Raw genomic sequence first — 15,624 nt, forward strand, 5'->3', positions numbered from 1 at the left:
ATATATATATATATATATATATATATATATATATATATATATATATATATATATATACATACATACATATATATATATGTAAAATGTTTCATTAGCTAGGTCAGAAAGAGCTCCTGGTGTTTAATTAACTCATTTATTCATTATAAGAATATTTTAGTTTTTAGACTTGACTTTTTGTTAGACTGCGGAATCATTTGCTGCTTTATAGGCTTGACGCTATTTGGCATGGTAAACGCGCAGTAGTTAGACGACATGATATACCTGTTGAAGCGGGAACTCAGGATTGTCTTCTTGAAGAATGTCTGAAAATCCTTCAATCTCAAATTGCAATACCAAATTTCAGGTATTGTGTTGTGAAAACCTTTCTCCTCAAAAACTTCTTTATCTCACAATAAGCTGCTCGAGTTAAAGAAAGTAAACATCCTTTTTTTTGTCAGAAAGCAGCTGAATTTGAGGAATAGATTAAACAAGAAAGTGAAATTCATGTATAATTTCACGTCAGTTCTGAAGCGTGACCTTTCGTTGGTAATGTTTGGAAACCACTTTTTTTTTTTTTTTTTTTTTCAGATTAAATAAATCGGTGACGGAAGCTGAAGCTATAGCAGTAGCTAATGGCATAGTGGAAGCCTTGGTGGAAAACATGAAAGTCACACAAGTTGCTTTCAAAAGAGTTCAGGATATGTAGGCTTTGAAAATTTCCATTTGTTGTCCGAAATATCGTGTGTCCATTTTTAGCTTGTTCAAAGAACTAATTTCTTCATTCATTAGGGCTCATAATCTCGTACCTGCTTTCCATTTAATTTAACTTAGAAAGACGTCCAGCATAATGCGCATGCATAATGCACATATGAGGTGAGTGAGAAGGATTTCAAATGATTGAATAATTAAATGCAGTGAAAGTTGGACTAGTTACGGTTGGCATGCATCGAAAGCTTAGTTAGTATCGAGAATGGTCTTTTAGTGGAATAGTTGTTTCGTGTCTCTTTGCTATTTGTTATGCTTTTTTCAGAATTACTGAAGATATCAAAAATTTGGAAACAGTAAACAATAATAAATCAATGTGTACCGAACGTTTATTACGGATACTGTCTACATATGTTGATCTGAGAAATCGTATATATAAAATCCAGAGGACAGTTGCACAATTGAAAAAAAGAAGTGAAGAGGTTTGTTTATTTCGGACGAGTAAAGTTGATGCTCCTTTTAGGTTTAATTCACTCTCATGCAATAGGTTATGTTCGCATAATGCAGGTTAATCTGACAGAAGCGTTTATTCTAACCAAAATCCTCTATGCAGAAGTTTGTTGTAGATATAATGGTGAGAATACAAAAGTTATAGGTATCACTGATGTATTTTGTAGACTGGATTTCATTGCTAATATAACAATATAAAAGTGATTCATTTCTTCCGGAAATGAATTTCCAGGAAAAGTAGGAAGAAATTCCATAAATATCTGTCATGATTTTTTAGATGATGCTTTCCATTAAGGAATCCGGAAAGTTTTGAAAATTGTCCGAAATCTTTTAGGAAACTACCAAACAGCTTGGAAATTAACGTGTACCTAGTTGTGTATCTTATGGACTGTTACCTTAACATAAGTAGAAAGTTTCGAAAATGTTACTTTTGCTTGTTCATTTCATCATTCTGCTCACTTATCTGCTTTTTAGCCTAAGTTTGATCATATTTACTGATTTTCCTTCTTGTTTTTAGACATTAAATCTGGCCGTTATCCTTTCCGTAACTGAATGAAAATAGCGAACAGAATGATGAAATGTTTATTTTGAGCAAGATCACTGTCGATAAAGTTTTAAAAAGTCGGTTGTAGGCAGGAAACTTGGTAATCCCCACGGCGAAAAAGTAGTTTTTAATGGTGAAGCATGTCTTGGGGATTAATGTCACTACTGAAAAGGCATGGATTTAACTAAAACTGAATAACATAACATTTCGGGTACTTTGCAACAGAATCAGCACTTATTTGGTGCAAATGATCTGCCTTTTGTTTATGGAAAGCTGTGGAAGCGATTTTGAACTCGTGTTGTGGAGAACGAAACTGAACTGGTGTCATGGAGAACCTGATGAGCATCTATTATGTTTCCCTGGATTTTTCTTCAAATGTTATAGCCCGAATGAATTAAATTTTGCAGCTTGGCTCAGGTCTTGTGCACAAAATGTTTCCTTTAACAGAATCAGAAAAAGCTATGAAGGATAAATTGGAAACGTTACGCATCGAAGTTGATGGCACCACGCGGCAGTTACCATATGTAAAACTTGGTTTTTCGGAATAAATTGTTTTGATTTTCGTGAACTTCAGCCTTTTGCTGAAATATCTTTTTCATGTCTTTCATATATACTGACACAATATACTGACACAATTAAAGCATTATTATTTCGCCTCATTTTACAACAGTATAATTTGTACTAGTTTAATAAGTTAAATCGGAAGTATCCACTTCTTGTGCGTTTTTTCAGCTTGCAAATGAAGTAGCAACCAAACGTCGTGATCGTTTTGGTCCTGTCCGTTCATTTTGCGCATCGATGAGTGCACAGAAGTTTATGCTATCTAAAAAGTTTGTTTCCTTACTACTACTAATTTTAGTCGTTCATCATTGTTACATTTCTCTCTAATTTATTTTTCATTTCACGTTTTTTACTTTTCATTCACTTGATTTAAGCGATTCGAGAGGGAGCCATTCTTACCGATATGCATTCGAGGGTTCAATTATGCTTTTACTGCATACCATCCGTGATATCTGTACTTAATTATTATTACATTCTTAGTAATACCGCCGGACAGGAAATAGCATGCCATATTCAATCCTTAATAAGTTAGAAAATGTGACAAGTTTGCTTTTGATAACCATTTACTCAAATTTGTTGTATATAACCACTAGCTTGTTTTATCTTCTTTACAGCACAGAAGATATCAATGGAATGGTTAGTTGGACCAAACAGCTCATCAAAAAAATTGATTCCATACAGGCCAGCATAGTTGCTGAGGAAGCGCTTTCTAGCTCACCGAAGCCAAGACCTCAATGTGAATAAAAATTGTCATAACAAGGTCAAGAACGCGATTTTAAGACGTATGGTTAGTTCCTCATTATTTTGGTACTAATGTTTTTTAAAAAACAGTGTGTGGAAAAGACATGAAATCCTCAAATACAGACTACAGGAGACAGTACTACCAAACGTCTTGATCGGAAGGGCTTTAATATAGTTCTAGATTTTATGTTCTTATCTGTTTTTGAAATGATTGCTACACATGTCTGATTTTCATATGTTATAAACATATCTCTGCACAGAGTAAATTCATTGATTATTGCGCAGCCTGGAGCATGATTGTTCAGAATCCAAGAATTTTACTGTCCTAACTACACTATTGGAAATTCCTATGCTGAATACAACCTTAATTTCCAAAAACACGACCAAGTAAAGTGAGTAAGGTGCACCGCAAATATGTAGAAAGCTGTAAAATCTTAACTTTAGTCAGCTCTAGTAATTGTTATTCGCAACATTCTCTATGTATAAAAAAGCTGTGACCAGGTACCAAGTCATGACAAGGAATATTCCTGAAAATTGACGACTATTTCATACAATCTAAGCTACGGGTAGCTTTTCGAAGGGACTAGAATTCAACCGTATTATAGCCAGTCTCATAGGAAAGATACATTCCCCAGCGAGGCGGTCGCGCGACAATTATAAAAATGATTAATGTGCAGACTTGGTGAATGAAGAGGAACAAAAATATAAAAAATTGAAGTAAATGCATAATACGACTACAACATTGAATGCAAAAGATTCTGAATCTGATTCACAATAATTTAGCCAGCTGTCTTTGTCCGAAAACCCGAAGCATTATATTTCCATTTCGAATAATTGGTCGGACATCCACATTTGACCTATACAGTGTACAACTTATTCAGGAAATGAGGAGATATTAAAATTTGAAATTACAAGCTCTGAATTAAATCACTCCTTCAATGAAAATTATGAAATATCTGCGTGTTCAAAACGTACCTATCAACTTCTGAATCTGAAGGATCGCCATGGCTAGCAAAAATCCTATAAGAATGTCTCACTGGGTCTGATAGATACCAACCATAATTAATTTGTGAAGCCTGTAGAAAAACATGTTTACCACAATTTAATTGAACTTTGAAATTCATAATAATGGAACTAAAAAATTAAAAATATGAACCTTTGGTTTCGCCATCTCTGATAAGAACTGTTTGGCGTTCTTATCAGCAGTAACACCATTAAATCTGAAACAGTTTTAGAAGTACATATTCAAGAATTCAAACAAGGTCGAAATAATGCTAATTAGTGTCGCGGAATTTCGATCCACATTAATAAAGATCAATTAGTTCCAGCAAATATGCAAGCACTAGTCCACTTTTTGCTAAAATAGATCAATTAAAATCTCAACAGTAGAAAGTTTAGTGTTTAACTCTAATCCTCATCTAGAGTCACAAACAACCCTTCCGGAAGGAAGTCTAAAATGGAAAGCTTACCTTATACATTTGCGACGCCTACATTGTAATGTAAGCATCCCATCTTCGCGATGTTTATCGATTGCACGCAACATTCCACCACAAAAACGACAACTTGTTGGATATGTAACGGAATCCTTAAATGTCCTTTCAGTTATACAGTTTTAAAATTTCCAAGTCAGTTTCCAGCACTTTTACTGTTAGAGCAATGAAATGTAGAAATTATATTATCATCAACAGCTTAAATTATATCTTCCTCCATCAATAAATAAGTGACATTGGCTGATAAGGGAAAAGTGTTACGGAGCTCATTTCAGATTTTAATTTAGCATAATATCGAGAAGAATTGATATTCACTGATCACAGTAAAGCATTTCCATTACATTGCATTCCTTTTCTTTTTGTCGTATTACGGATGAATCTATGGATGTCGAAGCAGAAAACGTGTTGCTATCATTCGTATCACTGGCACAACTTTTGACAAAATCTGAAAGTATGAAGAACCATAAAGTGATATGACAATTTCTGCAAATGCATGATTTCGCAAAATCAGAAAAATAAAAGTACCGCACCAAAAAAACACATTTCGCTTCTAAATTTTTATTAGCATTTCCAAGTAACACATTAGCAAATAGGACCTTCTCGTTGGTAATTCAGTTTCGATTTTCCTACTCCTGAAGTAAACAGCTTCAAATCCTCAAAGACTTTTTCCCGGAAACCTTCCAATGCTGATTCAATACTGTCAAACGATGGTACTGCATCAGCTTCAGTTACTTCTAAAAAAAAAAAATCATAACAAGATAGCTCAATGTTTTCTTCAATTGAAAAATGGTAAGAAAAAACAGGAAATACGGTACCATCTAAATAAGGGGATTTCTGAGACTCCTTCGTTGTTATCCTTACCATTTAATTACTTCAATGAATTGTTGGGCAAAATATTAATTTGAAATAATGTATCCTGGAACAATTTACCATGGAAATAGCTTACTAATATTACGTATATGGAAAAGCACACATGAATGGACTATTTCTTTTGTTGCGAATGGTACTGTAAAGTAATGTTGACAAATTCCATCTCCCAGATTGACATGAATTACAGAAAAAAAAGAAAAGAAGAAGAAACAAAACTATAGGGAAAGATCATGAAAACAGAAATTTGTTAATCTTGAACGGCAAATGAATTGATGGCTGATGGCCATAAAGTTTCATTAATATTAAGTTTGATAAAAAGTAAGAAAAGCTATACGCCTGGAATATTATCACCAATTATTTCTCGTCATTAAATAAACGTACGTAAATCATATTAATTAAATCATATCCATCCTTTCATATTAATTAAATCATTCACAGTAGTAACCGTATGGTAACACGTTGCACACCGTGTAACAGATGAGGATCATAGCATGAAAACTTCAGTTTGACCTTTTTTGACATATGGTATCATTCATGAAAAGCACGTGTCTTAGGCTCCCGTTTGGGTTACTTTAGGATGTGGATGGTTTTTCCTGGAAGAAATTCCGGCAAGGAATCGACAATTGGTTTAAGATTCAAGAAATGTATACTTAGGATGGCTTTGGATTAAGCTTGACTATTGTTTTAATGACTGTATTAAAAATTACCCGAAATTTATTTCTCCAAAAATTAAAGCTAGAGGCCAACAATTTGTTCCTCTTTTCTTTATCCAAATATATTTCTTTCTTATACTTCACTAGTTCTTCATCTCCATTATATTTTTATTGTGTTTTACTATGCCTTTCCTACTTTTTTCTTTCTTTTGTATTCATAATAAATGTAACAAATACTCTTTTTACAGCTTAAAAATAACTTTATTTTTTTTTACAAATTGTGCTGAAATTAAATGGAAATGAAGCAATTCTTACAAACATACAAATTTAAAATGAGGTGAAATTTTCACAAGAAAAAAATTTATAAACTTAGAAAATCTTTTTACAATCAATTACTTTTTTTAAAAAAAATATTTACTTGCGACTTTTAGAAGTGTCGTAACGATCATATAGAAACCGTCATCATACAGATACGTCTTCGACTTAAAAAGAAAAAAAGCTAGGATTACAGAGATGTATTTAAGGACTACACAAATGTATTTTATAATTGCGGCGGAAGTTGAGAAAGGGTAAAATATTATTTCTTTGAAATTGTAAAGCATAGAATTGTCAAGTTTTACTGTATTATGGATTATTATATGCAAAAATATTTCGCATTATCTACTTAGTAAAGGCTTTTCATCTTCATTAACAATATAAATGGGTATTTCCAAATGTCTGAATTAACTCAATCTGAAATATGGCAAGCTTAGCTTGCCGAATGTTCCGAAATTATTGAAAACGTCATACCTGATATATGCCACTTTCTAAACTGACTAAGATTACTTTGCTTTTAATAAGGTATAGAAAATTTGGGTTCATTACTTGGCTTTACATGTCTCAGTAGATGTACAACTGCTTACTGGTACAGAAAAGGGCTTTACTAAATGCCGAATATATTAGTCAACAAGAACAGAAGTTATTTGGAAAAGAAAAAGGTAAGGAAAAAAACTGACTTTGAACAACAACGATTATATTCTCTTCTTATTAAAGATTAATGAAAATGGATCAAATGTGCAGTAATCTAACAGTTGTGGGTTATTTAAAAAGAAAAAAAAAAACATTATGACATCATTGAATGATCAGGTCCAAATAAATTCCATCAACGATATCGCACACTATTTGATAAAAAATAGCAGGGTATAAAGCCTTGTCTCGACGGCTTATTTATATTTCAAATATCGTTCAGATTCAGTGCAGTGAAAAGCTTTTTGCTCCTACGACGATGATGATGAATAGAGCATTTAGTACAACAGCTAAAATCAAAAATATGGGACCTGTAAAAATAAATTAGAATAACTTCTAAGAATATAGTTTTAAGACATCCAGCTTAATTCAACGCCGACAAGAAATAATAAATAGGTATAAGAAATCACAGCTTGTTGCAAAAACATATATCCTGCAGCCATCAACGCACGAGTTCAGGCTACTGCACTTCCTACAATTTCGCTTACTGTTGCGTCGTCAGACCTGAAAATTCGTATTTTCGTAGTATAAAACTTTTGTTTCAAATAAACATACGGAAGGTAACATTTCGAAAGGTAACAATACTATACAAGATAAACTGGGAACTTATACTTTAATGAATGGTATTACCTAGTCTCAATTCATGTCACAATATCCTTTTCCGTACATTTTAATATATTAGAAATTTCTTATCTATAAAAAAAAATTGGTATAGTAAAGAACAAGACACATGAAAGTGGCCATCAGAAAATTTCATAGCTGGATAAGCCTTCATAACCTCCATTCCTCATTAAAACCAGTAAAAAACTAGTGATCCACATAAGGATTTTTCTTTGTTATACAATCTCCTTTGAGTGAGTAAAAAAAAGTCACCTGACTACGAAATTCATTGTGACAGTTTTATCAACCGAGTCCAATGCAAGCCGCGCTTTTGCTAAAACCTCATGTCCACCGCGAAATACACCAGCTAGAAGAAGTAAGTGAGCATTTTTACCTTCCGGCACGCGATCGGATCTTTCACATGGGCCCAATCCTATGCATTTCATTAATTCTCGCACTGCATCTATAATATAATTATTGAAACCATCATCTGGAACGCAAGTTTAATAATTATTTTTTAGATTGTTCAGTATAAAATTAAGTACTATTCAAACATATAAATAAAGCAAATAAGGCAAAAGTAAATGTACGTAAACAATAATCACAAAATTATGAAAATCACATATTCAATGAAAATAGTAATACTGGCAAGAACCAGTAACACTCCTATATTACACTTTATTTGAATAACAATTTCCAACATATGTCAAGAAATAGAAAATATCCAACGTTAGAGCCATTCAAGCTATTAGTGCACGGTTCCTTTAATTATTAGGAAATTTGAAACTGAACGCGTATCAAGTAACCCGATGAAAGCTTACGCCAGCCGTCGGAATGTTATATTAAGAATTGTGCTATTCAGGATTTGAATAATCTAACAGCTTCTACATGAAAATTTATAGTATATACATTACTACATAATGACAGCAGGTTCCTGCATTGAATTATAACTAATGGTAAGCGAACCTTGCAGCGTATGTACTGTTGATAAAGCATACGTATCCTCATTTTCATTTCCATCACCAATTTGTTCCCAACTGACAGCGAAATTGGTTCGCTGCATTGGTTGCACATGGTCAGCAACAGTTATTTCAACTTCTTCCAGCTATGGAGAAAAAAAAATTAAAACATTTAGAAGCTTTCCACTAGAATGGTATACTCATTTATAGAAATAAGCTCTCGAACAAAGAAAATAGAGAATGTTATAGATAGCCTCCAAAACAGTTTTTCAGCGTCAATTAACCATTCGGCAACTAGCACACTCAGTTAGTTCAAATTGCTTGATCTTTAATCATCACGCATTAGAATTTCTTGACTTGTTAGAGTTTCGAAAACTACGTCCTAGCTTTAACCCATCATAGTTAATATAAATTCAGAAACTAATTTTTTATATTTAATGATAATTGAATCATACGACCTCAAAAACTACATGATAATGATCTAAAATCTGTTCCATAAACTATCAGAAATTCCTTTTTAATCCCTACGAATTGAGCAATATACCACAAAAACGTCATTGTAAGTCTCGTTGCCTTCGAATTCACCCGTTGTAGGATCGACATCGCGAACTTTAAATTTCAAACTTGCGCTGAATGTTGCCGTCACAACACCAGGTACTGAGGGTATTTCCAGCAGTATATATGTCGTTGACTGTATGCCAAACGGTAATTTTTCTAGTGGTATCGTATATAAAATCGTCCATCCTTCCGTATCTGGTGCTGGCTCCAATTCAACATAAACATTCTCAAGCAACTGATCATTCAGTGTGTTGTTACAATCGAACTGGAATTCATCTGTAGATAGCAACACAAAGATAAACGATAAAAATTTGTTAAATATTTCATGGATTAGAGTCCCACTGTTTTAAATTTCACCTGTAAGACAATATGTTGCGGGAAAACATGTTTAACGCATAAAACGCTGTATTCAGTCACTTCATCAGTTAATGCTGCTGGCTGTGAAGATTTGAACAATGGACCCAACCTGGCAAATTCCGGAATAGCAGCTAATTGTTCTGCAATAACAAAATGTACAATGAATAATAGTATTCCATCATAGGTTGTGAATTTAATCCTAATCCATCATCTAGAATTTTAAAATTTTGAATGCAACATTAAATCCTTTTTCTCAGTTTTCAAATTAATTTTTCATTTTAAATTAAATGAATACATGAGTATATCAGCGACCTGCATAAATCTCTTGTCGAGATGCTTTTTTTTCCTCCTTTTTGTCTGCAATTGTTTCCACGGACAGTGATGGCTTCTTAACTTCTGTTACGGATAGTGAAACAGTCGAAATTGGCACTACTTTCAAATCAAATGGTTTATCATAATCTCCATTAGTCACATATTGCTCCAGCGCTCTTTCAAGACCCGGAACTGACACCTTAAAAAACACATTTGTGAATGATACAATGTAATACATATCAACATCGTAAATCTGACATTCGGGCTTCTGCAACTATGAGAATTAAACTATTCTTTTTACAAACCATTTTATTCAGCTTTTAAAAAAACAATATTTAGTCAAACAATATTTGAAGAATATAAGACAGCATGTTATTTTGAGAACAGAAACTAACCTGCAGTCCATTTAGAATATAATTTGCAATTAGGTAGGGATTTTCCGTTTCTAAAACTGAAAGAAAATAGGTTGCTCGATCGCGAACCTCATCATCCGTATCAAGCAAACAGCGTTTTAATAACACTTGTATGGACGGTCGCAAATCTGGACATTGAGCTCCAAATTTGGCCAGAGCACTTACTGCTGCAGCGCGAACCTTGAAAATGAAACGCATTACCAAAAAATTGATTATCTCGATCTCCGCAAATCTTTTTTTCTTTTTCCCAATCCTTCTCTCGGTTAAAATAACCATTCCCTTAACGTTACATCACAATGCATTCAAAAGTTTCAGAGATTTCATTCCTTTATAAGCTTTCCCTGCTGACTGCATTATCCAGTATCATAAGTGCGAAAACCTTTTTAGTGCCTTAAAAGGCAAGACTGTAACAAATTACAAAATAATATAAAATTCCTTCTAACAGTATCCAACTCGTTAAAAAGCTCATATTATATCATTTTGTCTCGTGAGTTTAGTTGTAGTAATAGAACTAAATGCACTTGAGTAGCTTCCAAAATAACTCGATTGTAGATAAAACGAATATAACGCGATGGACTGGCAGTTGTCGGTGCTTCACGACCAAGCAAATGTAGTATGCGAGTAGCAAGTACGGGATGCTCACAGTCTTCGATAAATTCGCACAAATGCGACAATCCTGAAGTTTGTGCTCGTAACCCGGAAAAACCAAAAAGGCTGATGAAACAAGTTTGCCTTAACTAATCAGTCTAGCGAGCAAAGAAGGTTGATTCGGTTGCCAGAACAACCGATAATAGTAGACACAAAAGACCATATAATACCTGCTTCCTTTGCATCTGAGTTCTCATCAATTATAGCAATAATCGTATCAACAATGCTCTTCTTATAATCGAAACCACCATCATCGCGTAACATTGTAGCCAAAAACGACATAAGGGTGGAGTGCTTACGTGGATAACGAGCGCACAGTGAACGAATTGCTTCAATCACTACAACCTGCAAAAAGTAGATATGAGAAAATCAAACCCATGATAATCAAATCCAAGGAATCATTCAAGTTGATTTCATCAATCAATCTAACAGAATTAATGTATGAGGTCAATCAATCTAATGGAATTAATGCTCAGTAACAGCCTATCTGATAAGATTGGCAATTCTGTAGTCATAAAGTCATTAGAAATCCTGCATCTGATTGAGTGTACGTCGAAGGATAGCGATTTGAGATTAAACATTAGAATGTCAAGCATCAGTTACCTAAGGAGTTATAATGGGAGCAATTGGAGAGTTATTTTTAATTTATACAATGGGTAATAACATTTGCTTCTTGTAATTACTACCTTAATATTCTATATAATTTGATGGCAGATTATAAATCTCGAAGAAATGAGGATGAAATAAGTGATATTACCTTGAATTCATCACTTATTTCATTCACAAACGTGCTAATTTGTTTCATCAATCTTTCCACTGATGATTCTGCTCCGGTTTTGAGAAGCGTTGTGATTGCAAGCGTTGCTATCGAACGATTCTGGTCTGTTATCAACTGTTCTAAATCGACATTGCATGATGTTACCGCTTGCGGATGCTTCACTGATACCTGGAAATGGATGTCAAGAAATATTGCCGATAAAAAATTTTCTTTCTAGTTCTAATCAACTAATTAAAAGAGCGATGTCTTGCAATAACCTCTATAACAATTCTGCTAATTGTTTCGACAATTACTGGTGATGAGATTGTCAACCACAACTTTATTGTCGTAATATATTCCAACAAACTTCACAAGAGATTAAAAGCTTTCTTTGCACCAAGAAAGGGAAAGTCCAGATGCATAGAAGTTATCCTCATGAAAGAAGAGCTTCTGCATTTCAGACATGCCAAATCCCAAAATTTTAAAGCAAAAACCTTGTTCAAAGTGCGAACAGCGGCAAATCGAAGTGCCGGTTTCGGAGATGAACAGAAGAGCTGCAATACTGAAATGGCTGGTGACAATTCCGATGAAGTTGTTCGTGGTAAACGAACAATCGCAGAAGCAGCTTCATAGATGACCATTTCACTTTTGTGACGGAGGCATGATTCAATGAACTGGAAGAAATGGCTCTCTGTTCTGAAAAACCATTAACTCTAACTTAGTCATCTGATTAATAAACGATGAAAAGGCCTATGAATAGCTGCTATATCATAAATGAAAGTTAATGGTTATTTCATAAGATATAGCAGTTTTTCCGGGTAATTATGCAGGTTTTGGCACTGCTGGAATTTCGCAAAATAAGTTTAGGAGGCAAAAGCTTAGGGAAAGTTATACCAGTGTGCTAGAGGATCCAAATGTATTTACCCTGCTTCATCGTCTTCGATAAGTTTGGCGGCAAGTCGAATGAGATAACACGTTGCAAAAGGTGAACGGAATGATGATTTACTCCATTTTTGCACCAATTTATTTACTGCTAAACGATCACCGCTACGAATGTGATATAGTAAGCCAAGAGCATGGAACTGAACCATATTGCTGGAACCAGATTTTTTGAGCAAAAGGTCATCCATCTAATTTTCGGTAAAATTAATGAAGAAAAGGTCAAACATGCAATTAAAGTGTAATATGATTACTTGAAATTTAACTCCTAAGAAGTATGCAGTATTGTTTAAATGGAGAGCTCAGTTACAGTATAATAACTTAAAGCAGTTTATTTCATCAATTATTTTTCACATAAGTGACAAATAAACACGTAAGTTAACCTATCCGATGAAACAGCTTCCTGCACCTCATTCGCCCAACGACGAACCACTTCCGGATTCTTCCGAAGCAGATGAAATGACGAGACAAGAGCTGCCGATGCAACAGCTGAATTTCGATCAACAATCGCCTGGAAGAGACAAATCAAGAGACAAATCGTCTTCATATCCCTCACACACTTTATTGCCCTACTTATCTGTATACCAATATTACCAAATAAGCTTAGTTTCAAAGCATGCGGCAAACCTGCTTCATGTAGCGTTCAATAGCTTGCAACATACTTCCATCAATTATGCAACACAAAGCTCGAATAGCTGGTGCACGATAGATATCTTCTCTACCAGTCATATCCTTTGTAAGGCTAAAATATCCTCGATGAGCTTTTATTTCAGTTTGCAAATCAAACGAAAATACATAAATGAACAACAAATAGTATTACTCAAATGGGAAATAAGGATAAATCTGAACAAACCTGCTAGTAACAATGATGACGTCATTGGATATATCACAAAACTCTTTAATTGCAAGATAGACCAAACGACGTAAATTCGAATCCTTACTCTGCCATAATTTTGTTATAGCAAAAAAAGCTTCCGTTGCTTCAGTACGACCGATAGTTTCACCTTGCTGTCGTAGATACAGCAATTTACTCAAGATCAGACTACATCGCCGCGCATTTATCGGTGTTTCGTTGAATGCGCGAGCCTAAATCCTCGAGAAAGAAGTAGTTTTCATTAAATACGATATTACTTCTGCTCTTCGAGTTTCTTGCAAAACATGCCGGACAAGTTGAATGACAGAGACAGCCGTTTACACCTAATTTTTTTTTAATTTATATAGAGAATTGCGGGCAGTTAAAAGCTTGACTAAGAAATACTCTTCTATCAGTAGTACTACTTTATGATTATTTCGTCTGAAACATAACTACACCATTTCGAAGAATAGTTCCAACTGTAATCTGAATAACTAGATTAGAACAGATGACAAACATCAAATTCTCGCAACAAATGAATACCTCCTGTAGGACAGCTGTTTTATCGAGATTACTGAATGGATTACCACCACCATTTTCTTCATCTTTCTTGTCTCGTCTCATCCTCGATGGATTAAATGGTTGTCTACAATTACAAATTAATCTTCAATAACTACTCACTTTGATATGGGGACGATCAATGAGTGAAATATCCTAAATATATGACAAGCATGAACATGGTCATTTGATTTGTTTTGAGTTATAGCAAGTGACTTTAATAACAATCGAGCTGATTTGAGCAAGCTTGAAGTAAGCTTGAGCTTGAAGCTAAAATTTAAACCGCTAACTGGACAATGAATAAGATATAAACAATGTGATAAGCCAGCAAAAACAACAGTACGACATGAAACGAGGAATGAAACGACAATTGATTCAAACATGAATCCAATCTCGATCTTTTTCCCGTTAGTCTACCTATCTCATCGGTAGAGGTATTGTTGGTTTAAGTTCTCTAAACTTCATCATCCAATACTACACCAATTATTCAGTAATACATCTCAACACATTTCCGCACTAAATCACAACGTTCACTTTTAATCATTCTTATAGAAATGAAGCGAACGTAAACATTAAAATAGGCGGACAGAAAAAACTCAAAATATTGTAATCAACTTATATCTCGTCATATCAGTCCTAATTATTCATAATATGTAGTTTGGTATGAATTACACAGCTAAACTTAAAAATCGAAATTCTTATCTTTAAATGGAAAACCCAAATCACTTGAGCTTTGACCTTTATGCAATCTCATCTCTGAATACACCTTAAGTGTAATCACACGAAAGTAGTACAATCAAGTTTAGTTATTAAAATAAAAGTTATTAAAACAAAATATACAAAGTAGAGTATAAGTGAAGTATAAAATAGAAGTATAAAATACATTTTCCACAAATGTTCACTTATTTCTCACGTATTTGACGAAATACTTACAGAACTAACTTAACGTACATCATATTTTATTATGCGTGGGTTGTTTCAATACATATAAGCTTCTCTGATACGTTTAAGATTTATATATTACTTTGAGTTTCTTATGATTTGTCACCACTGTTTATTTACATTAGCGCACGTGACAACAGCATTTTTAATCAGACCTATAACTTTACCTAAATGTTTTATTCATTACTCTTTGCACTTATCAATACATATCAATAATTTACATCATAACGTGTAAGTAATAATGTGCAAACAAGCATGTAAGTAATCATATAACACATAAGTAATCGTATAAATATAATGCACGTAAATAATCGTATAAATATGACGTATAAGTAATCGTTTACGTAATTCGTGAAGTATGACGCGTAAACAATCTAATAATTTTACTTGGAAATATTCATCACACGTCAAAGTGACAATGTTTGAGTGAAGTTAAACTTCGCCATCATTAGCAGAAGTTATAAATGAAATTTGAGATGAAATAAAATATTTTTGCCTCTTTTTATTTCCTTTATGTGAAGTTAACAAGATGCTAAATATGAAAAATAATAGATTATTGATGGATGATAACAATCATCATGTTAGTGATGATAAATGATAACATATTCCTGTTAGATTACATATCAATTGTGCGTATGGTCGAGTATCTGTCACCGTAAATGGTGACCCT

At 33.7% G+C, this 15,624-nt stretch overlaps 3 protein-coding genes across 3 annotated transcripts in view; 1 reads left to right on the forward strand and 2 right to left on the reverse strand.

Moving 5' to 3' along the window:
• The window catches only part of LOAG_17733 (hypothetical protein), a 7,558-nt gene extending 4,240 nt beyond the window's left edge, over positions 1–3,318 (forward strand). The window contains exons 10-15 of the mRNA XM_020450396.1: positions 209–343; positions 568–681; positions 1,010–1,166; positions 2,146–2,262; positions 2,471–2,568; positions 2,914–3,318. Coding sequence (XP_020305936.1) covers positions 209–343; positions 568–681; positions 1,010–1,166; positions 2,146–2,262; positions 2,471–2,568; positions 2,914–3,043 — 751 coding nt within the window. The 3' untranslated portion in view covers positions 3,044–3,318. The remainder of the gene's footprint in view (positions 1–208; positions 344–567; positions 682–1,009; positions 1,167–2,145; positions 2,263–2,470; positions 2,569–2,913) is intronic.
• Positions 3,319–3,610: 292 nt separating this feature from the next.
• On the reverse strand, positions 3,611–5,453 carry LOAG_07162 (hypothetical protein). The gene is made up of 7 exons (XM_003142696.2): positions 5,346–5,453; positions 5,127–5,264; positions 4,872–4,975; positions 4,510–4,625; positions 4,197–4,260; positions 4,016–4,116; positions 3,611–3,897 (listed from the first exon to the last, which is right to left on the reverse strand). Exons 1-7 carry the CDS (start codon positions 5,392–5,394, stop codon positions 3,810–3,812), a joined length of 660 nt encoding a protein of 219 aa, XP_003142744.1. The 5' UTR covers positions 5,395–5,453; the 3' UTR covers positions 3,611–3,809.
• Positions 5,454–7,275: 1,822 nt separating this feature from the next.
• Positions 7,276–14,106, reverse strand: LOAG_07163 (coatomer gamma subunit). The gene is made up of 16 exons (XM_003142697.2): positions 13,998–14,106; positions 13,455–13,687; positions 13,229–13,343; positions 12,985–13,112; positions 12,587–12,757; positions 12,157–12,358; positions 11,663–11,851; positions 11,076–11,250; positions 10,779–10,933; positions 10,240–10,437; positions 9,845–10,043; positions 9,533–9,672; positions 9,162–9,440; positions 8,625–8,763; positions 7,932–8,121; positions 7,276–7,562 (listed from the first exon to the last, which is right to left on the reverse strand). The coding sequence occupies exons 1-16, from the start codon at positions 14,076–14,078 to the stop codon at positions 7,514–7,516; spliced, it is 2,643 nt and encodes an 880-aa protein (XP_003142745.1). The 5' UTR covers positions 14,079–14,106; the 3' UTR covers positions 7,276–7,513.
• Positions 14,107–15,624: the final 1,518 nt, after the last annotated feature.

This window comes from Loa loa, assembly GCF_000183805.2.
Source record: "Loa loa unplaced genomic scaffold supercont3.120, whole genome shotgun sequence".
Taxonomy (NCBI): Eukaryota; Metazoa; Nematoda; class Chromadorea; order Rhabditida; family Onchocercidae; genus Loa; species Loa loa.

Excerpts from the sequence above, each read along its gene's own strand:
- LOAG_07162 (XM_003142696.2), bottom strand. The coding sequence starts at position 5,394 with ATGGTAAGGATAACAACGAAGGAGTCTCAGAAATCCCCTTATTTAGAT. Across the intron at positions 5,265-5,345 it reads GAAATCCCCTTATTTAGATG|AAGTAACTGAAGCTGATGCA; the intron begins GTACCGTATTTC and ends TTTTTTTTTTAG. Across the intron at positions 4,117-4,196 it reads CAGAGATGGCGAAACCAAAG|GCTTCACAAATTAATTATGG; the intron begins GTTCATATTTTT and ends GTTTTTCTACAG.
- LOAG_07163 (XM_003142697.2), bottom strand. The coding sequence starts at position 14,078 with ATGAGACGAGACAAGAAAGATGAAGAAAATGGTGGTGGTAATCCATTC. Across the intron at positions 12,758-12,984 it reads GAAGCTGTTTCATCGGATAG|CAATATGGTTCAGTTCCATG; the intron begins GTTAACTTACGT and ends ATCTGGTTCCAG. Across the intron at positions 11,251-11,662 it reads AAATAAGTGATGAATTCAAG|GTTGTAGTGATTGAAGCAAT; the intron begins GTAATATCACTT and ends TACTTTTTGCAG.